Source organism: Onychomys torridus, chromosome 5, assembly GCF_903995425.1.
Source record: "Onychomys torridus chromosome 5, mOncTor1.1, whole genome shotgun sequence".
Taxonomy (NCBI): domain Eukaryota; kingdom Metazoa; phylum Chordata; class Mammalia; order Rodentia; family Cricetidae; genus Onychomys; species Onychomys torridus.
Genome location: NC_050447.1, coordinates 77,975,476 through 78,001,273, shown reverse-complemented (window position 1 = coordinate 78,001,273; position 25,798 = coordinate 77,975,476). Strand labels below are relative to the sequence as shown.

The 25,798-nt window shown below is 44.3% G+C and overlaps 1 protein-coding gene across 2 annotated transcripts in view; it reads left to right on the top strand.

The window, feature by feature from the left end:
- Positions 1 to 25,798, top strand: part of Pip4k2a (phosphatidylinositol-5-phosphate 4-kinase type 2 alpha) — a 165,919-nt gene that overhangs the window by 73,485 nt on the left and 66,636 nt on the right. For both annotated transcript variants that reach the window (XM_036188025.1, XM_036188024.1), the window contains exons 2-3: positions 22,883 to 22,980; positions 25,016 to 25,112. In XM_036188025.1, coding sequence (XP_036043918.1) covers positions 22,883 to 22,980; positions 25,016 to 25,112 — 195 coding nt within the window. The remainder of the gene's footprint in view (positions 1 to 22,882; positions 22,981 to 25,015; positions 25,113 to 25,798) is intronic.

Below are 25,798 nucleotides of genomic sequence, written 5' to 3'. Positions count from 1 at the left end.
GTATTTCTAGTTGCAGAATCACATTTGTAACTGATTAGGCATCTCAGGATGTGTCTGTGCACGCTCCAAAATAATGGGTCATGTACATGCCTCACATCGATTTCTCTCCTGAGTTAGCAAAACTTCCTGTTTAGTGTCCAAGCTAAAACCCTTAAACATTCTGGTCACTACTCCCTTTCCCCATCCCCTGTCTGCCCCCTCCCAGCCTGCACTGTGCCAGCTGATAATCAGGCCAGCTCAGTAATACCTGACATCCAGCCTTCTCCTTCCTCCTCACTCTGTTGCAGACACTGAGCTGACTCGGGGGAGGTCCTCATCATATAGACCACTCTAAGCCCCGGCTCCAGGTACTTGCAGCTCATCAGTATGACCTGCAAAGTCGTTCACCTCCTGTGCTCAGTAATGTGGTCAGTCCCTCATCCAAACCAAGTCCTCTACCTTCTTCAGTATCTCTTCCAACAGCCTCTGCCCAGACAAACCCAGTAGTGAGCAACTGTCCTTCCCTTCCTGTGTTCACCTGTTTCTGCCGCTTAGTTAACACAGAGGGACATAGATTGTATTTTAAAATCCCAGTCACAGAGCAGTTATTAATCACAGTGTGGCAACTCACATCTGTAGTCCCAGGACACAGGAGGCAGAAGCCGGAGTATGGAGAGTGCTAGGCCAGCCTGGGCTACCTAATAAGGCTCTATCTGAAACCAACGCAAACTAAACAAATAAGCCATTATTATCTGCCCAGGAAGGGCTGGGATTACTCAGATTTGGAATTTTGGAGGAGGATACAAACCTGTCAAGTTTTGAGGTTGCAAATTAGACAGTTATGTCAGGCTTTTTTTAAAAAAGTATTTTCCCAACAGATTAATAAGCATTGGGTGAAATTATAGGTGACTTTTGTGTTATATAATTTTTGTGTGCTCTCAATGATTCCTCTATAGATTTAAAAGTTAAAAATTCATAAGACGTTTCTGCTTGAGAGAGGGGACACCTTGGGAAGGAGCACTTTAGTTAATTAACCCCTTTAAAACAATCTCTTAATTTGAATAATTAGCCATTAATTACCTTTACAAATCTGGACTTTGAAAAGATGCTCTTTCAGAAGCTGGAGAGAGATGGTTCAGCAGTTAATAGCATGCTCTGCTCCTGCAGAAGCTCTTTGTTTGGTTCCCAGCACCCACATCAGGGCTCAGTAGTGACTGTAATTCCAACTCCAGGGGATCTGACAGCCTGTTTGGACCTCATGGGCACCTACATTTACCTGCACACCCACACACATGTGAGTGCATAAACACACACACACACACACACACAATTAATAAATAAGTCTGTGAAAGATGCTGTTTCATTATAATAAGCAAAGTAAATATGGGGGCAGTGATATATGTAGGGTATAGCAGAAACCAAAAAGATACAGAGCCCTAAGTTGCTTGAGCAGCACCGTCAGCAGATACCTCAGTGTTGTTCCAGATCTGAAGCCACTGAGGAGACGGAACTTACAAGTACGCGAGAAGCAGAGTAGGGAAGGCAGGTGGCATGTCCTCCCTCTTACACACTTTACAGGTTCCCAGAGCAAAAGGTCAACACTCGGGGCTTGGCAATTGCTGATGATAACAAATGGAATCCGACAAAGCCAGTTCTAGAACAGTCTCCCATTTTGGTCACACCTGCCTCCCCGCCCCCCTCAGCTGAGCCCTTGGTCCCAGCTGTCTTTTCTGGACAGACATCTTGCAGGTGGGCCGTATCCATTTCAGCTGTCTACAGTGGCCCTGTTGGCAGCCAGCTGCACGTTCTTTCATCACAGATTCATGACCGGAAGCCAAATGATTGTGATTTAGATTTGATTTACCAACATTTTTCTATCAATAAAAGTCAGGAAAGATGTACTCAGTGTCTACTCAGGGAGTGGCCAGCAGTGACAGGCGTGCGCCTGTGCAGATTCTCTTGTAGAAGTAGTGTGCACAGACAGCAGCCCAGGGCACTGAGGCTGGATACCCACACTCCCGAGACTCCTTCTGCAATACCTTGCGAAGACCTCTGCAGACCCCTTGGTCCTTCACTTACATTGCCTGCTTGTTGCCATCCTGGGGCAGAGGGTAAGCATGGTGGCTTCTGCCTGTAACCCCAGCACTTGGTGGGCTGGGACAGGAGGACTGTGACAAATTCAGAGCCAGCCTGAGCTACATAGTGAGTTGCAGGCCAGCCTGGGCTATAGTCTGAGACCTTCTCTCGGAAAACAGAGTGGCAGTCCAAAGTGGAACATGGTGGTCACATCTATCGTATTAGCTCTCAGGAGACAGAAGCAAGAGGATCCTGAGTTCAAGTCCCACCTGGCTACATAGTACGAGCCTGTCCCGGCAGAACTAGAGTTGGGGATTGGAGTTCAGCAGTAATGTAGCCTAACATGTGCAAGGTCGTGGGTTCCATCCCCAGCACTGGAAATAAATGACTTAGCCCCACCATCTGTCTGGTCCAACCCCTGCTAGGCTTTGCTACCCATGTTCCTCTGCCTCTGCTTTCTGCCTGGTGCCTTCTCCCTGCTAAAGGACAAACACTGTCCCTTTTGCCCCTCTCAAGACACTTCAGCAAGTCGTACCCTATCCTCAGCCATAACCACTGTGTCCCCTGGTTATCTGCAACCGGGGAAAGCCTTGGTTGTTAACATGCGGTAAGGTGTGAAGAGCAGAGGATTGTATAGACCTAAAAAGATGAGAGTCTCGCTGAAGGCTGTGTGTATGGTTCATCTAGTTGCCGTCTACCTGTGAGCAGCTTTCTTCTGGCTGCTTTAAGTAGCCCAGCAGGTTTTCTGTCTTTGTAAAATGTATGTCCTTTTCATTTATTTGTGTGCATATAAACCAGAGGCCTCCCAGCACCATGGTACAGTGTCTCCGGCCCTGAGTTGCGTGTTGAATCCCTAACCCTTAATGTACCAACATTTAGGGGGCAATTAAGGTTAAATGAGGTACATGTTCAAGAGGTACAGTAAGGGGATGCAGCACAGAAGCGGTGATGTCCCCAAATCCTGGCTTTCCCACTCCTTCCCCGGGATGCAGTGCGCTATAGTCGAACCTATTTCACACGTTTGTTCAAATGACCCATAGGAGAGACTGGAGCAGTGAGCAGGTACCTGATGTGTAGTGAGCCCTAGACAAATGCTGGCCTTGATGATGCTATACCCAGTTTTCGGAAAGGATGGATGCTGACGTGAAAGTCCTGCAGGGATAGAAAACCAGAGGATCCATGACTGTGTAAGACTGAACTGTTTCCCAGTGGTAGGCGTCTCCACTCTCATCCTCTTGGTATCTGTTTGCTTTGTTTTTGAAACAGTGTCTCTTTTTTTTTTCCCCTCTGGCAGGCCTCATACTTCCAATATAGCCCAGGCTGGCTTCAGATTCACAATCCTCCTGCCTCAAACTCCCATGAAGGGATTACAGGCATGTCTATTTTCCCCTCATAATTTCTATTTAAAAACAAGCTGTACGGGTTTGTTATTCATTCACCATTGAGCTAGATGTTCAGAAAGTGTGGTTCCTCCATGTAGTCCCATTGCTCCTGCTTATAGACCAAGAGAGATTTCGCGTACCAAGTGGGTCCTGAAATATTCCACTTAATTGTAAGATGCATTCTGTGGCACTGAAACCTCCCAGACCAACTAACTTGTGATAAGCATGCTGAAGATGAGTAGGGAGAGAATCAAGTGATGTACATTCAACTAAAAATACCCCCGGGGTTCCTCACTTTTCACTTTCCATTTTCAGAGAATTTCAGCCATTTAAACGTGTAGCAAAAAGAAGGCCAAGAACCCCCCAGCCCCTTATACAGATGTCTGCATCTTACATAACCAACAATGCCTGCCTCCGGTGACATCGGCTTTCTTCATTGTGAGGTTACTTTCCCCTTGGCTCTCGAGTGTCTGGAGAGATTCCTAGAATCACCTGTCATTATCCTGCTTTCATCAGACATTTGCTTACCAATTTCAATATCTTGCTTATTCTTAACCTGAAATAGTTAATATTTGCACACTGCTGCATTTTCATATTTTTGTCATTCCTCCCGCGTTTAGTGATGGAATTCCACTGTGAGAAAGATGGGTTCCTTCTTCCCTTTTATCTACGTATCTAAATTTGTAAAAATTAGCATAAGCTCATGGATTCTCATTTTGCAGGTTACCGTGCTATCCAGCATGGGCCGCCATAACAAAAGACCGTAGCTTGGATGCCTCAGTCAACAGACATTCTTTACAGCACAGGAGGCCGGACAGCCCCGCGTTGCTGGTAGGCTTGGTTTCGGGTACCCTGCACAGGCCACCGTCTGGTTCTGCTTATGCAGCCCTTTACCAGCCCGCATACGTAACCTGAGGTATAAGGAAGTGCAGGGAAGGGGGAGCTAGTAAGCTTTCTAAATACCTCTTCTTAGACACTAGCCCCGTCAGATCCAGCGCCCCCACCTCTGTGACCTCATTGAACCCTAATTGCCTCCTAAATGTTGGCATTCCATCTCCGAATGTTAGAACATTAAGGATTAGGGATTCAACACACAGCTCAGGAGCTGGAGACTGCAGACAGACACTAAGCCTGAAATAGCCATGACCTAGTGCCATTATTATTTATAAGGAGCTATTTTTGAAAATTAGGAGCAAGGATTACTTCTAAAGCAAACTTCCTTGCCTGTCAATACAAAGCCCAAGGAGCACTGAGCCTCAGTCTGCTGTGGTGGTAGCATTTTAAAGCTGTCATTTTCGCTCTTTCCAGCTCCCACAGCCCCCACTTCCACATCATTCGCCATTAGTGTTTATTTGTGTAGGGTGCTGTGGCTCAAACCCAGGGCCTTGCTCATGCTGTACTCACCCACAGAGCTCCAGCCTAGTCTTCACTCTTTATAAAAAGAGGAGAACTCATGTGTCCTGCCTGCCTGACTGCTGGTTTATTTGGACCCAGGCTTGGCTGCAGTAGTGTGGACTGATGGACACTGAGCCACCCCGCCAATCCGCATCTCCTTGCTGAGCCTTAGGGGCCACTGAAGTTCCAGAAATGAAGACTTAGAACATAAGGTTTTTGTTGTTGTTTGGGGGCTTTTTCTTTATTCTCGATGGCTCATTCTAGTGTTTTATTGATAATCTTTTATCTGCTAATGTCTGAACGGTGGTGTCATTGATCTAAAGGGAGCAAGCACGACAGTTTCAGAAGCTGCTGACTCAGTGGACTGCCATCCACAGGGGAAAGCAGTTTCGTGGCCAAATCTCCGTCATGTAGAAGACTCATTCTGTCAGTCCTACTTTAACAGTTGTTTAGTGATTTTTACTAAGTAGCTACTTCAGTATGGTCCAGATAGTGCATTTAACATGATGTTTATAACCTTGACGTATGTAATAAACACGGTCAGGACTCACAGTGTTCTGTGCCCTAGGGGTTAGAGGAAGCAGGCTTAACCACATAATGAATACTGTGATCGGTGGGGCAGAATAAGTCATCATCGAAATTAGAAGTTGGGAAGAGGAAATGGCAGTGTCTCTGACAGCTTCCCATCACCCAGGGGGGCTGCTGGAGACTCACTCCGGTGGGCATGCATTGGTGGTCACCTCAAGCCCCTGACCACACTGAGAGCATCGTGTAGGTGGTCCAGTCAGCTTCGGGGTGATTGGAAAGCCATTGGATACCTCTCTGTTCTCCATCATCTATATTGTAAGTAGCTGCACAGCCTGGCTTGGTTTGCATCAGTGTATGCACCGCCTGCTGATTGAGATAGAAGGAAATTAGAGTGACTGAGTTAACCAGTCCACAGATGAGGACGGTAACACTTGCCAAAGCTTTGCTGGAGGGTTTGTCTCCCGGCAGAAGTGGTACTCCACTGGAAATTTAAGTTGTAGGTTATGTTATTTGAACCTTGAGTTTATCTTCGGCTTTTATTTATTTACATGTTGTTTAAAAGTCCCTCTCAGCTGGGAAGATGGTTCAGTGAGTAAGAGGCTTGCTGTGCATGCGTGAAGACCTGAGTTTGAATCCCCCACACCCATGCGAAGCTGGGTGCAGTCATGCCCAACTGTAGCCCAGGTGGAAGTGGCAAGATGGAAAGCAGGGACAGAGAGACCCTGGACTTTTGAGGAGCAGCCAGCTTGTGTACAGGAGCTGAAACAACCAAGAGACCCAGTCTCAAGCAGGGCAGAAGGGGAGGATTGGCATCTGAGGTTGTCCTCTGACCTCCATGTGTGTACCATGACACATGTGCATGCACAGAGAGAGAGAGACAGACAGACAGACAGACAGACAGAGACAGAGAGACAGAGAGAGAAATAAAATAAAAACTTAAAAATTTACTCTCAGGTTTTAGAATATACAGAATTATGGCGTGTTTGAAAAAGGAGAGCTTGTTTCTAATGAGCTCACTTGGTAGGTTGTTTTTCATAAAATCATTGCCCTACTTGAGCTATCTGCAGTTGGCAGAGAATACTCACAGGTCTAGATTGCTCTTTAAACATCCAGATTCATGAAAAATGCACGTAAGAACTAGTCATGAGTTGCTAGGCAGCGGTGGCGCACACTGTTTTCATCTCAGCACTCTGGAGACACAGGCAGGTGGATCTTTGAGTTCAAGACCAGCTTGGTCTACAGAGCAGATTCCAGAACTGCCAGGCTACACAGAGAAACCCTGTCTCGGGGGGAAAAAAATCACAATAGAAAAGTAAAGAAAAGAAACCCTACTAGTTATGAGTAAGTAAGATACTAAGTTAAACGGGCTTTGGGCAGCTGTTGCCACTAACATTGTCGAAGTTTTACTAGCTTGGAGATTGGTGAATTTGTTTCTTCTATTATTATGATTAAAGGTGGTGTTTGTAATGCTCAGGAGTGAAACTATGGTCTTACTCTGTGCTCCATCCCCAGACTTGAGACAATAGGCTTAAAGATGCTTATATACTAAAGTTGGATGCATCCTTAGGCATTGTTTGGTTGGCCATCAGTAGACTATATGGCAGTCAAAAGGAGACTCATTTGTTGTTGTTTCAGGTTAGTAAGAAAAGCTACTATTGCCTTTTATAGCTTTAAAGTATGTAGGGTGCCACTTCTTGTGATTTCCTGGGCCTGTGGAAGGTGATTAAGGCTCACTAAACTTATATAAAAATTATAAAGATTATTTTAACACTTGGTGTGGACATTCTCCTTTAATTTAAAATATGATACAGACATACAGAGGGAAACATCTTTCTTAAGAATTCTTCAACCAATGGAATGAGTGCTTGGTGACTGTTTTTATTTCATTTATAAGTTTCATTTAATTGGGGTAAATATGCTTGTATTTAGTCAGACCAAACTTTTTGCCTGGTGAGTGGGGATTGATCCTGTGGCTTTCTGAAAGATTTACAAGAATATTAAAATTCACTTTTGTAGATGGAATGGTCAAGTCACGTTTTCAATTTCTAAGTAAGGAAATTAGTTAAAACTGCCTCTCAACTCTTTCTTGTACTGTGTCCCCAGGGATGGACAGGCATGGAGAAAGACAAATACATGTAGTCCCCACCCTTAGCACACTTGTAAAGCCATCTGCAGGCCAACTCTGCTCTCATCATGCAGTGTTTGGTTTCCTCTGCAGCTACAGCCAGTGTTGATTATGTTGTGTTCTCCTCAGACTACCTTTCCGTGAGGAGTCATTAGTGTTCTCAGATAATTGCCGTCACTGAACACCGTGGGTCTTCTTCAGCTCACACAGGCAGAGCCCTTGCGTGGTGGTGTGCTGGTAGTGATGAAAAGCTTCACTTAAAAGGCATCGCAACAAATTTGCACACCACTACCACCACCACCATCACAGCAAGTGACTTCCTTTTCATACTAGCTTTTGGCTTAACACGTGCACGAAATTTCAAGTGATTTCTTAGATTTCCATCCTTGATGAGCAGGAGACAGTGCTGTGTCTTTAGGTTACCTGGAGGAGATGCAGAGGAGACAGATGCAGCTGACAAGACCTTAGGGAAGACCTTTCAGGACAAATGTACCTTTTTCTAGGAACATGTGTGCAGTGCCAGGGGCAGAGGAAGGTTACATTAAAAGCCCACAGTTTGCTTATTACCTTAACAAAAGAGCTTAGCCCTGAATGCCTCAGAAAAGGTCCACAAAGGTGGTTGATCTGTAATTACAGGAGAAAGTTTTAGATATTTTGTAATAGCTAAGAGTATAGTTTCTTGTTCAGACTTTTAGAGATTTCCAAGTTTAAAATCCAGGGAAAAGCCTGCATTTCATCTGGGTAGATTGTGCCCTGAATTCATGTTCATAGCAGATGGAGAAAGAGGCCTTACTTACTGTCAGCTGATATTAGGAATTAGGATTCTCTGTCATCTAATTCTCTGGTGAATTGGCCCATCTATTTTTGTAGTGATACAATCTGCAGAATGATGTGTTTAGAAGAGGGGAGAGACATATTTATGCTACACCCATGTGCAGGCAAGTACTCTTTTTCCCAAAGTAATGAATGCAAACAGTAGCATTTTGTTCCTTTGACAGTTTGCAAATGGGAGTATTTGTGACTAGATGATATGTTAATTGCTGTGGCATGCTTTTTAAAAATTAATGAATCATTAAACTACGACAGTTGGGGTTGTTTTTTTTTTTTCCGTGTTTAAAAAGTTTGTTGCTTGTTGTTATTTGTAAAGCACTTCAGCATATTATTAGTGAATAGGCAAGCATCTGAGAAAAAGTTCAAAAGTACCCAGTTTTAGACTGGGGTGTAGCTCAGTGGTAGAGCATTTGCTGAGCATGCATAGTGTCTTGGGTTTGATCCCCATACCACATAACCACACCCACACAAACAAATTCTGTTCTCAACCACGTATCGACACTTGGCATCAAAATACAAAACAGGGGCTTGGGATGTAGTTCAGCTGCTGGAATGCTTGCCTAGCATGCATGAAGGTATAGGTCCAGCCCCCAGCACCACATAAAACCATGCATGGTGATGTGCCCCCGTTCACTTACTACTGCTGTGATGAAACACCATGACCAAAAGCAACTTGGGGGGTGGAGAGGGTTTATTTGCCCAGTCCACCATTAAGAGAAGTCGAGGCAGGAACTCAAGCAGGAACCTGGAGGCAGAAGTGAAAGCAGAGGCCATGGAGGAAGGACTTTCTGGAAGACATTTACTGGCTTGCTCAGCTACCTTTCTTATATGACCACTCACTCAGAGGTGACACCACCCACAGTGGGTTGGGTCCTCCTACATCAATCATTAATCAAAAAAAAAAAAAAAAAATGCCCCACAGACTTGCCTAGAGGCCAGTCCAATGGAGGTGTATTCTCAAGTGAGGTGCTCTCTTCCTGAGCGACCGTAGCTTATGTCAAGTTGACAAAATTACCAAAACCAAACCAGACTAATAAGCACGGTGGTGCAAGTCTCTAATCCTAGCTCTTAGGAGGAAGAAGTGGGAGATTCAGAGGTTCAAGGTCATCTTTGGCTGCCTGGAAAGCTCAAGGGGAATGAAGAATATGAGACCCTGTTTCAGATAAATTAATTAAATTTTTATCTGTAAGAAGTTATTTTCTGTGGTCCACTATGACTTGTGTAGGTGTGGTAAAAACCTAAGCTGAGAGATTTTTAGAATATCTTCTCAGTGTTCAGCAATGCTTTCCTTCACAAAGGGAAGCTGTGTGAAGCTCGTCCTCTGCATGCTTGCCTTAGATGCAGCATTGTCTCCCTCAAGTACGGAAGCCGGGGAATGTGGTTTGCTAAACAGTTACTTCTTTTTTAGATACAGTTTGAGTCGCTTCTCAGTTTGCTTGCTTGCATTTTCCTTGGTGCATTTACACATGGCTGAAATAATTTTAGGGTAAAGAATGTGACCAACCAAAAAAACATGACGAGCTCAGCATATCAAATAGGAACGTTCATAGCTTAATTAATGTTTTTCAATAGAGTATATTCTAGAAATTGAAGAAGAAACTATCATAGAATATAACGTGATTTATATACTAAAAGGCTTACCTATATAATCATTGGATATCTTTTTAAAGTTAACTCTCTCTCTCTCTCTCTCTCTCTCTCTCTCTCTCTGTGTGTGTGTGTGTGTGTGTGTGTGTGTGTTTTGCTAGAGATGGACACCCAGTACATCATACATACTGAGTGTAAGCTACCACTGAGCTTCACCCCTTGAAATAAATTTGTGTCTCACCCCTTAGGTTTTTGAAACTTTTTGAATCACTGCTCACACAAGCTCACAGAAGGAGAGTGTACTAGACATTTGCTCCACTTTAAAATGTCGTGGGAATGGCTGGGCCACAGTGGTGACACCTCTGTCTATGTGGCCCCAACTTCAGGACTTGAAGGTCTTGGTGGAAAGGATGTAGGTGGCCTTCTCAGACTATGGAGTTGGGTACAGGGATCGTCAGAAGGAATCTGATTCTACCTTTTCTTCTCACTGCATGAGAGGCACGATTTTCCTTCTGTGCAGTTTCTCAGCCATTACTGCTTGGTGAGAACCATCATACTTCATGTTAACAGGAAAAAAAAACAGCCTTGGGGGAAAGGTTTTGACACTATTTTCAAAGGTGATGCTGCCCTGACCACCAGCCAGTGTGAAAGGGGTGGGCTGTCTGTCTCCAGTGTGCTGACTCCATTCCCAGAAAAAGACTGTATTATAAAGATCTGGGAGACCTTTATTCTCTGAAGTTCATCGCCAGATTTTCTGTTTTCTGCCCAGGGGTAGATGGGTAAAGAGATGTGAAAATTCGTAGAACAATGGATTGCAAGATTTTTTAATCTATGCAGCTCTGTGTGTGATCTGGGCATACTGAGATGTAGGCCGACTTGTACTTTTATATAAATGCTAATATATAATCTGTAGCCTACTCACAAACTTGAGAAGTCCAATTACATGTTTAAATAATTTGAACACTAGAAAGAACCAGTAGCTTTTGTTAAAGATTTTTTTTTTCTTCCTTTTCTTTATAGTGCAAGTACTAATTGTCATATAGTGCGAGTACTATAAAACTGTGACCTAATCATGACTTTCTTGAGGCTCAGCTCTGAGTTCTGGGCACTTTGCCTCTTAGCTTTAATCGCTTTGTTATTGAAAATTACACCTCACAAAAATATGTAAACCCAAATAATGACGGAACACTACCGCTGCCTGTATTTAGCAAATTATTATGTTCTCTCTTTCCATCCCAGGCCAGCTGCACCGAAGCTTATTTTGTTGACTTTCACATGGTAGAATTTTATTTTCCTGAAGACTTCAGAATTGGCCAGGAGGTTTGTGTGTCTTTAAAAGTCCAACCGATGTGTTCTACACCAGTTAATAAAGGATCGCCGCTCTCTGACCACATTTCTCATGGACTAAATAGAACGTTCTGCAGGGAATTTTTGAATGTGGATGTAAGAGTTTCCATAGGTGGCCCAAGTGCAGTTGTTTGTTTGTTGTTTTGGCAAGCTGGCAAATGTGGAAACTTCCAAATACCTGCTTTTCATACAACTCTTTTCAAAACTTTGGTTTCTCTTGAAAAGGTGTTTTTTCCACATATTATTGTGGAGTCTCACCTTTCCCCAGAAAGGAAGTGTAAGGTATGTTAATGGTTTTTGCTTGTAGGTAGCATTCTGCTGAGCAGCACCTTTGAGGACTGGCAAGTTTCCCCAGTGTCTACAGGAAGCGGGTGACTCATCCCCTAAGTTCTCCAGGGTTGAGGGCCTGTGCTCCACCCTCCTGAACCATACATAGTCATTCTTCAAATGTGGCCATCCGCAATGCCAGGCCAGGGAATCGCTAGAGTCAGCTTTACTGTGGTGCAGCTAGGAAGCAAGCTTCCCCCATCTGTATAATTTATTCTATTTTTAAAATCTTGAAATTGACCCTGCCCTGAGGGCATCTGCCAACAGTAGGTATTAGCTGATAGAGGAATCCATGCCAGTTTGGTCTCTGTAGCACGAATCCTAATTGGTCTTATAAAAACCTGAAGCCAGATATCGGGGTAAATGCTGAAAAATCAGAAGAGCAGAGCAGCCAGCCAGTAGACTTCTTACCTCTACCGAATCCTCAGCCTGAAAGAGACTGAGCTCCTGTCTCCTCCTGCATTGTATTCCTTTCTCCGCCCAGCCATAACTCTACCTGTCTCAACCTCCCAAGTGCTGGGATCAAAGGCATGAGATCCCAAGTGCTGGAATTAAAGGTGTGCACCACCACTGCCAGCCCTCTATGGCTAGCTAGTGGCTTAGCTCCAGGCAAGCTTTGTTAGATCACAAAGTATCACCCTAGGTCTCGCACTGATTTTTGTGCACCTTTAGCTGATCCTACTGAGTAGGAGTACAGAGTGTTTCTCTAGTCTTGTACAGGGATTGTAGTGTTGTTTAGTGTGTTTGTTTGTTTGGACTTAGCTGTTACTGACACCTTGCATGAAGCATATGTACATTGATCAAGAAATGTAGTAAAGTTTGGCAAAGCACTAAACTTGGAAGCTTGGTGCCACATGAAGTCCATCATTCAAAGTCCTATAGTCACCGTCTTTAGCCCCTCAGTGTCCAGGCCTTCCACTAAGCCTTGAGATACAGTGGGAAATTAGGGAGGGTTATCATTAGCAGATGTGGTTGAAAACCCAAGTCTTTCTAGTCATTCAGGTGTTCTGAACAGTACTTCTTTCAGCACTTGGACGGACTGACGGGTGGAGCCCGTCTCCACATGTCCATGCTGACTCAGGTTTTAGTAGTAGGTTGGGTCTGAGTTTTCTTAGCAGTCATCCTTTCAAACCCTTGCTTAATTTGTGGGTGTTTGTTTCACTCAGCTAGATGAGGACAAGTGTGAATCTGAGGACCTGGGCACTCAGAAACTCGGATGCAATGCATTTGATAAAAACAGTGCACAGAACACAGGCTAAGGCTTGCTACCTTACACTACATACACTCATCGGAAAAAAACTCAGCCTTCTGACAGCTTGTTCATATTAGTTCATCTTCCAGACTGAGGCTCTGCAGGCCAGTGGGTGAGTCTGGGTGCGTGAAAGGTAATGCCTATTGGTAGGCATTGTAATATTGCCAATGGTGGAGGTCCCTCCCCCCATACACACACCCTTCTGGGACTTTTGTTTTTCCAGAGGGGAGTGCTCCAGTGTCCCCAAGGGAGTGGCCTGGACTGCAGGTTTGCCTGCAGCAAGGCAGAGGGTGGAGGCGCAGTCCTGGGAATCGGAGTAAGGTTCTGTTTACTCCTGGGCCAGGTTGGTACCTGGCTCTTAAACCCAGAGCCTCCTGGGAACTGGTCTCAATAAATCAGCCCTTGTCTCTGCTTCTGGGATCCCAGCTATGGAGACTTGGTAACCGCCCAGCTGTCCAAGTCCTTGTGTGTTTGTATGGCAGTCGTCTGTCTTTGGTCAGCTGAGGACCCTTAGCTGACTTCCTGCCTTTAAAGGTTCTCTGCAGATCCCCCTTCTGCTGTCTGTTGTGCCGTATCTTTGTCACGGGTCTGGGTTTGCTGTTGTTTTCTGTTTTGTTTTGTGTTTCATCACTTCCTCTTCTGTCATTCCAGTGGACTTTCTGGAAGGGAAAGAAAAATGCAGTCAATTCAACTCCACGCAGTCCAGGAAAGCACCATTACCAGCATAATGGTAGCCTTCCTCATATTGTTCTGTAGAGCAGATCTGGGGTGGTGAAGCTGGCTGCCCTTCTGCTCTGTGCTTGGAAAGGAAAACAGAAGTCTAGCCTAAGAGACCAGGAATCCAGTACTTCCTCTCTGGAATAATCTTAACCCAGGTCCAATAGGGAAATCTCTTAAAAACCCCTCTCTGAAAAAACAAATCAAAATAAAACGAAAGGCCAAACTGTGCAAACCGAATCCTTCCCTATCACCTGCAGGTCTTACTACTGTTGTATGTGTGATTGGCATGCTAAAATGCGTGCCTGTCTTGCATTGCTTACTTTTTCAGCAAATATATTTGGCTCTCTAGGATGCTAATGGGACCAGTGTGTGACAGGCCACTTCATCTTCTGAGTGGCCAGTTGTACCCTATTCCCAGAGGACTGTGAGAGTTAGGAACCCCTGTCAGAATGACTGTCTGCACCTCATTGTCCAATCCCACCTTCATAGGGCACTTGGTTTGAGAGTATCCTCATTACAAGAAGAATTTACAGGAAATAGTACATTATGTGAGTATATTAGATACTGATTAAAAAGAAACATATGTTCCTTTGAAACTTTCCAGATTCGTTTCTTAGAGCCTGGGTAATTGCTGGCATTCATGTCACCCAGAGGAATGGAGTGTCTGTACACTGACACCCACCAAGCCTTTCACTGTTGAGTTGGACATCTTCGGTTGCAAGCAGCAGAAACCTCCCTTTCACTCGCTTAAAGGATTAGACTGTTAATTAATAATCCCTTTCCGGATCACTGTGGCTGTGATGTTGGTTCAGGTCTTCAGAAAGTTTGCTTTGTCTCTGCAGTAGGATTGGGGACAGAAATGGCCATGCCCTCCAAAGTCCCAACCTAGTGTTCTACATCCCACATCCCAGAGGGGTTCCACAGTCTCCCAACACAGTGTCACCAGCTGGGGACCAGGAGTTCAGACAGCTGAGCCTGCAGAAGATGCTGCAGATTTCACTTTATCTAAAGCGGTGGTTCTCAACCTTCCTCATGCTGCGACCCTGGACACTGTTCCTCATGTTGTCGTGACCCCCAGCCATGAAATTATTTCATCAAAACTATAATTTTGTGACTGCTATGAATCGTAATGTAAATATCTGATATGCAGGATAGGTGATCCCCAAAGGCAGTTGAGACCCACAGTGTGAGGACTGCAGATCTAGTAGAATGGTGGAGGATTTAAAAAAAAATCATTTTTCTGATTCATTTGTATTTGGGGGACCACTTCAGCAAGGTGAGATACTGAAGTCCTGTGGCACCTGAAAGGCTGAGCAGTCATCCAGTCAGAAGACAAGGGGTTGCTGGGAACTGTGCCCAACAAGGGGTGCATCCCTGCAGCCACTCACATCAGAGACAGGAGGCCAAGCACATGCCATATTATCCCTGCCTCTTCTGAAAGAAGCCAGAAATGCAGATTTGTGTGTCAAATTTCTGAAGTCTGATAGGTAATAAATGCAAGCACTTTCTAAATCACCGAGCCCAAAAGCACATCATTTGACATGTCTTCTCAAACTCATTTTTAAAAGCATACGGTGAGATCAAGGCATCTGTGCAGAACAAAGGGGTAGGGTCAGTCCCCAGATCTCCGTCATGGGGTTCCAGGCTCCAAGCTGGGAGGCTTCTTATGGCCCACTCCGTAACACTTGCTCTCACTGGCATTGTCTTTCTTACTTGCTGTCATTGTTGTTTTTCCATATGCCTCTGTAATAACTTATAGATTTCTGGCCTTCATACAGCCGTTTAATGTTGGATTCTGTGTTTTATGGGTGGTAAATTTTAACACGAAATCATTCTTTGGGTGAAGTTGGTAGTGGGCCAGCCAGTGAGCCTGTCCATCAGAACTCTCTTTAGGATGGTACTGGGGAGAAGGCTCAGTTGATAAAGTGTTTGCTTCACGAACATGAAAACTTGAGTCCATTTCCCCAGAACTCACATTAAAAAAATGAGTGCACATTTCTAATCTCTGTCCCGGGGGCAGTGGGGACAGGCAGAACCCTGGGGCTTACTCCAGTTAGCCTAGCCTACTGACAAGGTCCAGGTCATTGGAAGACCCTTTCCCAAAAAACAGAGTGAATGGCTCCTAGGGACTGACACATAAGGTTGACTTCAGCAGTGCGCGCACATATGCGCGCACACACACACACACACACACACACACACACACACGGAGGGGGCAGGTAAGGAGAAGACTGTTCATGGTAGAGCTCTTGGGCATTATGTTGCTAGATGGTAGAATTCGTGTTTGCGGTATACATTCAGGTAAGATTCTAAGCCAGAGTTTAAATACTGCTGCTGACATTTATTTTCGTTTTGCTCAAGTAGCCACTGTTCACAAGATTGACTTGGTCATTCTTATTCAGGAGAAATTCCCCCTTAGGTGATTAAGTTAGTTTTAGAGTTTGCAGGCCAAGGGGATAAACTCTGCGTCTTCGCTTACATTGCAGCTTTCAGAACAATTTCGTTTGCCCTGTCAAAATGAAATATTATTTGCTAGATATTGGAAGGTAGCTCACACTTGGATTCTGTCATCTGTGTGATCTACAAACACAGAAATGTTAGCTTTTCCAGAATGCCTTCAGAAAATGAATATTGATGGAGCAGCTGTAGAAAATTGACCTCTTGCCCTGTGACAAATAAAAATACAGCTCGCAAACATCTTTAGCGGCCTGTTTTCCTACCTCTGTAATTGACTCTAATTTGCTCTGCCTGCCCCATGGAAACCTCAGAACTTTCAAATTGCCATTTAATTTACAGTGTCAGCTGTAATGAGAGCCTCTCCAGCCCAAGTGAGGGCCACAGGCTTGTGTCCGGGACCTCGGAGTTGGAAAGTTCTTCATTGTTTCAACCTGTATCCGTGACAAGATTATAAAATGTATTTACAAATGATATGCAAATTATTGAAGGTCTGTTTTTCCCTTGCATGGAGCTCATCAGTTACAAATGGATATTAAATTGATACAAAAAATCTGATTTTAAAAATTTAGGTAATTCTCCCCAAACTTAAGTTAGTAGGAAAAATAGAAGAGAAAATCTTGGGGTTTTTTTTTCTTCCTTTTCCTTTTGTTTTATTCTGCTATACCCTATTGTCCCTTGTTTTTTGTTGTTGAGACAAGATCCGTCTGTGTTGCCCAGGTTCATTTCAAACTGCTGGGTTCTGGCCATTGAAAATCATTGTAACCTTCAAAGCTGTAAGTCTCTCTGGAATCTTCTTATCAAGCCCTCTGCTCTGACACCCAGTGAAGTGTGTAGGTGGCTCAGAAGAGCTGGGGGTGGGGAATCTTGATGGTGTTTCTAATTCACGGGGGGGGGGGGTATTTTCTTAGAAATGCAGCCGGGGTCTTTTTTTTTTTTAATCTTTTGGAGAGAATCAGTGAAAGTTCCCATTTGTGTGTGCGTGGGCTGCTCTGGTATGGGAATGAGTAGACAAAGCCAGAACTTCCAATTCCTGCCCTACCATGTAAATGCTGTTTTCATTCATTTCCTTCGTGGAATGAACCTCAGGGCAGGAAAAAAATGCTAACAGGAAGGATCTGGCAGGAATCTTGGTGTACTTCGTCAGACAGCTGCACAGGAGATTCTTCGGACATGTCTAGTAAGGGGTAGTGTTTATTTTCAAATAGTGCTAATGGAAGGGGGCATTTTTTTTCTTATAGTAACAAGGAACTCATCGCATTGTTTATTATGAAGCGAGAATCATTTTGTGAAAGCCAGAAGCGATCGAAAACCCAGTGTAGGAAATCTGGTATGGCACACTTGTGATTAGATTTCCCTAAGAAATCAATCAGTGGTAACCCAGCATTCTGGATAACCATGCTGAGTTATGCCTGGTAGTTCTTTCTCCTGCTGGCTCCGTGTTGATCTTGAGTCCTTGGTGCTTGTTCTACCCTGGGGGTCCATCCCAGCTCTCTGCTTTCTATTATTGAACTGTGTTTTAAAGTAGGCACTCAATTTGCTTGTCTTGAGATTGGGAGGATGAAGAGGTGGACATCTCTGGGTCCTTCCCATCCTCCTGTTGGCGTCTCACCTCCTGCCCCAATCATAGGTAGACTTGGCTGCCCCTAGACAACTGCTCCCCCAGGAAGCTCTGACCGTAGCCCACAGCTGCTCACACTGAATTCCTGCCTTAATTCAGTGAGTCGTGATTTCTAGTGAAGTGTCTTTACTAAAAACATAAGATTAAATGTTTCAGTGTCTCCTCTACATGTGAGGGATTTTGAGGTATTGATCCTTTTTTTCTTGGTAGAATTAAAACCATTTACTAGGCAGGCGAGGTGGTGCACCCCTTTAAACACAGAGGCAGGTAGATCTCTGTGAGTTCAAGGACAGCCTGATCTATGTAGTGAGTTCTAGGCCATCAGGGGCTACATAGTAAGACCCTGTCTAAAAACAGATAAGCAGAAACAGAAATAAAAGCCAAAAACATTTGCCAATTATCTATTATTATCTATTAGTCTGCAAACATGGTATTTTGGGTGAATGTATCCAAATTAATTATCATAAATAATGCCTTACTATTTATAAATGTATCCTTTGCTTGACTTAAAAAGTATATATTAAGTGTATTTTTTCTTAATGCCTTGTTATAAAACAGCTTTGTAGGGACACCTTTATGTGCCTTAATTTTAGAACCATTACCAATTGAATTGAGACTTTCTTGTCTGTTTCTTGTCCAGAATCTGTTTACTGGTCCCAATTTTTGCAGCTTAATTGCTGGCTTGAAGTGTGGATTTACATACAGGAATGGGATCCCTTCAGTCCTCTGTCTCACAGAAAATAACAAGCCTGTGTGTTATGTGTTGACACCAACTTGCACATAACGGAAATTGGAACATTTTGCTGACAAGAGAAATCAAGATACCTTTTCTAAGTAGAACTGTCTGTTAGGAAAAGTCCACAAAATGCTACTGTGCTTTCTATTAACCATGGTTTGTCCATACAGGAAGATTCTGATAAATGTCTGTAATAAATAATTGCTATGGAAATAAGTTTTGCATCCTTCAGTGATAACTGTTTATGATTCATTCAGATTTGAATGCAGACTGAGTAACAAGCAGGGGGATGAGAACAGTTGAGTGACAAATCCCAATCTAGATTGTGTGGTTAAAACCACAGCTGATCTAATTATAGACTTCAGTACATATTCAATTAAACATGCATTTTCTATTGATTTATTATTTTTTAAAAAAAGAATTCTTCAGAAGTTTTTAACACAACAGAGGCATAAATTTTAGATTAATTAAGCTTTTAATGGCTCCTTACCATGAACTCTCAACCTTAAGGCTGGCAGGGATGAAAAAAAAAAAAAAAAAAGATCCTGAGTTTGGGAAATCTAGCCAGACTGCTGGAGTCTTGACTACATGGGCTGGATTCCAGGTAGAGCATGCCCAGTTAATAGCTAGCAGCTAATCTCACTAAACCTGGATTTCCTTATCTGGGAAATGGGAATAATCATAGTACCTGCACTCCTGAGTTATAAATATCAGATAAGACACTGTGTCCAGAAACCTCACTGTGGTATTTGGCAGAAATCCAATATTAGCTGTGACATGGATGCCAAGTATTAAAGTGAGTTCAGACAAAGCTGAGCTGAGATAAGCCATCTCCCTGGTCCCTTCTCCATCATCATACTATGCCAGCCCCCCTCTGTGCTCCCCCTTCCTTAGCTCTTGATCTATAATACAGTCAGGTCATTGGGGCACTTGGTACTAATAAACATTTGTACCAACCCTCCCCACCCCGCCGGAGCCGCCTTCTATTGATGTCGACAACAGAGCTCCTTTATTTCCTGTCAGATGTGAGGCCTGGCTTCTGTCAGTCTCTGTGCCCAGTGGCTCTGCAGAGGGGCAGTGCTGAGCAGCCCCTGTGGTTTGGGGGTGACTGGCACGGCATAAACAGAACCAGGAAGTCCTTCACAGGGTACAGAGGGACCCAGCCAGTGGCCTCTCTGCACGGATGTGTGTCTGATACACTTAGAAAATTCTGAGCTGCATAAGATGGTGAATCAAACTGTCTGACAGCCATTCAGCACTCACAAGTATGAATGTGGTACTGCCTTTCTGTTCTAAGAGGTCATTAAATATTTGCAACCCTATAAAATTTCCTTGAATATTATAACTGGTACTTTCCATTTGTTTGACTCTGCTCTTATCTCCATAAATGAAAACTATTTGGACTTTATGACATATGCTTATTCCTAAGGGGTGGAGGCTTTCAATATAGCATTGGTTAACACAAATCTTTTTGTGTTCTTCCATGAACATTATATGGCCTACATAAATATGTGTGTATTCTCAACTTAAATCTCTATAAAGACAATTTTTTTTTTTTTAAATACTGATAAGGACTGAATGTGTAGTTCAGTGGTAGAGCACTTGCCTAACATGCATAAGGCCCTGGGCTCCATCTTAGCACCTAATAAATAATAATAATAATAATAATAATAATAATAATAATAATAAACACAGTCATTGTCAGTTTTATTTCCAGTTTTCGGATGGGCCACATGGAATCACTGGACTAAAGCCAGATGCAGAATCAACACATTTTAAAACTTCAAAACTCACTGTTCAGAAATCTGCAAGCTCAGAGTTAGGAGCCCCACATGAGGTACAGAAGTAAAGAGTGAGGGTTGGTTGAACCTCGTTTGAGATGGGAGCTTGTTGGCATTGCCCATATTGCACTGTTATTTTGAACCAGAAGCAAAGGCCTTCTGAGTATGTAATGGCAGGGTCATAGAAAGAGGAGAGTAGAGTCACCCAGGAAGTTGAATGCGCTTTCAACTTTAGTGCTGAAGTTAATATATTTCAGTAAAGCCAAAGAGTGACAGCTTACTTAATGCACCAAAATGAAGCATTCCTACACAAAAAATATAGACGCTCAAGAGACGCCGTTGGAAACACACTCACTACTAATTAACAGCTGCTCCTGAGTGGCAGCTCCTCTGGTTCCCTATTTGTTCGTGGGTGGTTAATTCACTTGACCCAGGCGTTTGAAAGAATAACTTGACAGGGGAGGGAGATAGGAAAGAGAAAGCTACTGTAAATGAAAGACAGCGTGGAAGAAAGATAAAGTGGCCCGGGAATACCTACTTTAACTGTGTATCAACCTATTCCTCAGTTATAAAGGGAGACAATGAGCTAAGGAGATGGTCTGTAAAGTGCCTGCTGTAACAAGCACCAGGACCCGAGCTTGGATCCCCGGGATCCCCAGCACCCATGTAAAAAGTCAAGGGTGCTGTGTGCTCCTGAAAACCACAGCAGTGGGGGTGGTGGATTCAGACGGGTCCCTGAAGTTCATTGCAGCCAGTCTATCCAAATGAATGTTCTTCCTGTTCCGAGAGAGGCCCTACACACACACACACACACACACACACACACACACACACACACACACACACACACGCGCAGCAACCTTGGGCCTCCATACCCATATACGTATGCACATACCTGCAGCAAACCCAGTGCATACCTAAATAAATATATGTGCACCAAAATTACATACTCATGGCTCACTGTTCCTGCAGCATGACTTCAGCTACAGGCCCTCCAAGAAGCCTTTTACCTCACCCCTGCTGAGTTTCCAGAACATTCATTGATGAGACTCAAGCATTTCTTTTAGCTGCCTCAGACTTGAGCCTTGGGTTCAAATGCCATGCCCATCAACTCTAGTAGGAATGCCTACATGAGGGATTGTGTAACATTGACTTCTTGTTTCTGAGTGATGATGGTCCTCTCTATACCACACTTGGTCAGCAAGAATCTCAAACCTGAAGGGCCGTGGCCACATAGCTGTCTATCTCTATGCCTGTTCTCTGAGCCGGACTCTAGCATGCACTCAATACATTTCCTCTGGCCCCTACAACTCAGAACACAGACAGACTCAGCCCCAAAGCCAAGCCCCATTTCTTCAAACTTCTTGTTCTACCTTCTCCACCAACACTTTCCAGCCCCTTCGTTTCTCTTTAAGCCTGTGAGCCACCAACTGCCGTCAGCTTTGCCTAAGAAAATGTTGGGACCAGCATCAGCCTTCAGGCTCCCCTGCTGATCACCTTCACTGAGTCCTGTGGGCTGGACATCCCTCAGGAAGGAGGGTGTCCTGAAATCATTATCACTTTCTTTCTTTTCTTTTTGGTTTTTTGAGACAGAGTTTGTGTAGTTTGGTGCCTGTCCTGGATCTCGCTCTGTAGACCAGGCTGGCCTGGAACTCACAGAGATCCGCCTAGCTCTGCCTTCCAAGTACTGGAATTAAAGGCGTGTGCCACCACCTGGCTGTTATCACTTTCTTAGAAACCAGTAATGCATTAAAATCCCTACCCTAGCAAGAAACTTGCTGCTTGTTTACTTGGTTTTGTTTTTGCTTTTGGGAACCAAGAACACTTCAGAGTACCTTCCATTCTACAGGAAGTACAGACATTTAAAGTGTTTTTTATTGATATCAGCAAGGGAGAAAATAGCATGGGGATCATGTGCAAAAACAACCAAGAAAAAAAAAGTTAGGTTTCTCACAATCATGTGTCAGATCCACCCTGCCACTTCCTGTGGTGCAAAGGAAACAGGATTCTGTGTTCTTTGTTCTTCACTTGAGAGAGTTAGACTGTGTAGCCCAGGCTAGCCATCCTCTTTTTCCAGGTTCCCAAGTGCTAAGACCAGAAGTATCCACATCTGACTCTGCCTTTGCTCCTAGCCCTTGTCATTCTTGTGTAACACCATGAAGCTGTCTGCTTCCTTCTTCAGTGAAGCTCTGTCATGTCCAAGCTCCATCCCAACATTTAGGTTTACACCCAGTTCCTATAAGAAAAGACCATATGGATGTCAGCGCCATTCTTTGGGTGCTTCGGTATATAAATGCTGTCTGTTAATTCAACAAATACTTACCTCATGGATTTAAAACTCCTCTTTCTCAGATAACACTTTTTTCACAGAGGAAGTTGTCCTAGAAATGGGGTCAGGGAAGTTCTGAGTTGAGTACCTGGGAGGGAAGAGGGAGACAGATGAGGATGATGCGTCCCTGAGGGACAAAGAGCCTTTAGGTCAGGCCCCCATGTTCTTCCTGTGGTAGCTGGGGGGAGTGAGGACCAGGGAGGGAGGAGGGAAGACCAGGGAGGGAGGACCAGTGAGGGAGGATGGAGGAACAACTGGGGGGTCAGGACAGCAGGAGGAAAGAGTTCATGATGGGAAGCAGAGGGTGGGCAGAATTCCCGTGTTCACTGAGTTTCTGGGCCAGCACATGGCAAAGTCAAGAGTCCTTACCAGCATGGTAATAACCGATGCTGTTTATTTTGTGTTTTTCTAGATCAATGAACTGAGCCATGTTCAAATCCCTGTCATGTTGATGCCTGATGACTTCAAAGCCTACTCAAAGATAAAGGTGGACAATCACCTTTTTAACAAGTAAGTACCGGTCAGCCTCTCTGAAGACTGCCATGGCTGTGTAGAATAGGACTTTTTGCGACTTTCTGTAATCACATAATTTTTTCAATGGGTGGGAGGAAAGTTTTGCTGATGAAGTTAATCCTGTGATAAACATAGCCATCTGTCAATTCAGAGAAGTAACAGCAGGCCCTCTGGGATAATATCCCTTTGCCATATGGCATATTGTTCCCTGGGAGTATCTTATACATTAGAAGTGATATCCTCATTACTATTTAAATTTTTGGAGCTGTAAATTACTTGGATTGTTTGAGCAGTTATGGACTTCTGCTCTAGTACACAAAACTTTGAAAACAGTGGCTTTATGAATAGAAATGACTGTATTACAAAACAGTAAATAATTGTCTTATCCTAAGATATAACTGGATGTCAGGTTTAGGAGTTGCTAGTGTTCATCATGTAACTGGGGTACCTTTGATGTCATGATGGAAAGTCGATGACATAGTTCATCCCAAAGCTAAAGATACAGCATGGTCCTTCCCTCAAGGGTCTCACAGTAGCTGGAAATGGACACATACGCAAATTGCTGTCATTTCTGTACAAAGAATAGTAATAGAGGGGTGTACACAGTCTGTGTCTGTTGTTCTATGAGATCATGAAGGACAGGCAATCCTGTATGAGTGGGACGAGCACAACATTAGCCTCCCATATCAGGGTAAGTGTAAAATTTCTTTCCTCCTTTCCTCTTTGTTGTAGTATTAGGAATTGAACCCGGGGACTCACACATGCTAGGTGAGTGCTCTACCACTGAGCTATACCCCAGCCTGTCACACAAGGTCTTAACCAGGCTGTTGTTCTGTTGTGAACATATGAGTTCATTTCTCCCCGTAATTCTGTTCAGAGGTTGAGTGTTCATGAGTGTATAAAGTGAGAGCATGACTGCTCAGAGGTATGGCTGAGGGAGAAGATGGCCAGAGGCATCTGAGCAAGTCTAGAGAGGGTGAGAACTAGGCCACTGAGGAGAGAGGGAGGAGAGAGAGAGGCAAAAGAGGACCAAGAGAGAGGGGTCAAGAGAGCGCACGGCCAAAATGGAAATGAAAAACCGGGGAAGGAAAGTCCATGAGCTGGAGAAGTTTAGGCTAGGGGTGGGGTGACAAGAGATGTGAGGAGCCACCAGTACTGAGTGAGCCTGGAGGCCAGTGTGGGCTTTGGTATGCTAATAAGCAGCCCAGTTAGCCATTTGTCCTGAGTTTCTTTTGGACCTGACTGTGATTCGGAAATACTCTCAGAGTGAATTTGGAATGTGGGTCTTGGGTGTGAGGCAAGCCTTGTTACAGCTGCTTCCACAGTAAGATGTGCTGTGGATATCACTCTGTGTAAATAAAATGCTGATTGGCCAAATAGCCAGGCAGGAAGTATAGGCGGGACAAACAGAAAAGAGAATTCTGGGAGGTGGAAGGCTGAGGGGAGAGAGCTGCTAACCGCCTCAAGCGAGATGTAAGGTACAGGTAAGCCACGAGCCATGTGGCAAAGTATAGATTAATAGAAATGGACTGAATATAAGGGTAAGAACTAGACAGTGGTAGGCCTGAACTAATGTTCAAGCAGTTTAAATAATATAAGCGTGTGTTTTGTAAGTGGGCTGTTGGAATAACAGGGCTTGGTGGGGGCTGGAGAGAAGGTCTCCAGCTACAAAGATGGGTATGGCCTACGCTTCCTCACTGCCATCTTGTCTATTCTTTCACTACATCCTTCCATCCTGCCCTCCACCCCATCCCCACCCCGACATCCCTTCTCCTTAGAGAATGGTTGGTGTGTGCAGCCAGGATGAAGGGGTAGCGAAGTCCCAGTGTGAGACAGACAGTGTTTTCAATCTGTCCCCTCTGTCAGTCAGATTTCGTTGGCTTGTACCTGGTTCTGTAGAATCCATCTGTGTGCTTGCTGTGGGCAGTGAACTCTTGCCACCTCACTGCTACACACAGATCCAAATGGGGCATTGTGAAGCCTGCTAACCTCCTGTCTGTCTGAGCCTCATTCCACAATATGACCATTGCAGGGAAAACATGCCGAGCCATTTCAAATTTAAGGAATACTGCCCAATGGTCTTCCGGAATCTTCGGGAGAGGTTCGGAATTGACGACCAAGATTTCCAGGTGAGCTGCTTTTGTGATACGGGATTGCTCTGTCAGATAGGGTCATGTTTCGTTCTTATGAGTCTACTATGCATGCACAGTTTTCGTGTTCTTTCTGAAGTTAGGCGTTCTCAAAGTTAAGGGCTCTGCATGGTTTGATTTCAGTGAAATGTCTATAGGAAAAGGCATGCATTTTCTGTGGAAGGAGACAGAGCACTTAAGAGTTCTGTGAACACTGTCACTTCTAGATGCAAGTTTCTGTCAGCCACACTGCCTTCTGCTTTCTAGAGTCAGGTGTGTCATGAGCCCATGCGAGTGTGTATGTGTGTGTTAAATTCACGTTTTTCTGCTTTGGCAGAGGACACTTGGGAACCCCGGGGATTGTGTTCTTGCTAATTTGCTGGGTTGCAAGTTGGCAGGCTCTGTCTCCTGCCACAGCATTCTCGTCAGGCTGTGCTTTATGTCCTACAGTGCTGTGTTGCAGAGTGGCCACAATCCTCGTGTCACCTGCAGGAACCTCCCAGCCTGCCAGTTGTCCCAGTGCCCTCCTTTACTACGAAGTAACAGGCTCTCGCTTCTGTCTCTACACCTGCATGGTCTCAATTTTGACTTCGAAATGTGATAGAACTTTTTAAATATCTGCTGCTACCTGATCCGTTTCCTAAAAGAAGGCCCGCTGCTTTATACTTTTCTGTTGCTGTGATAAG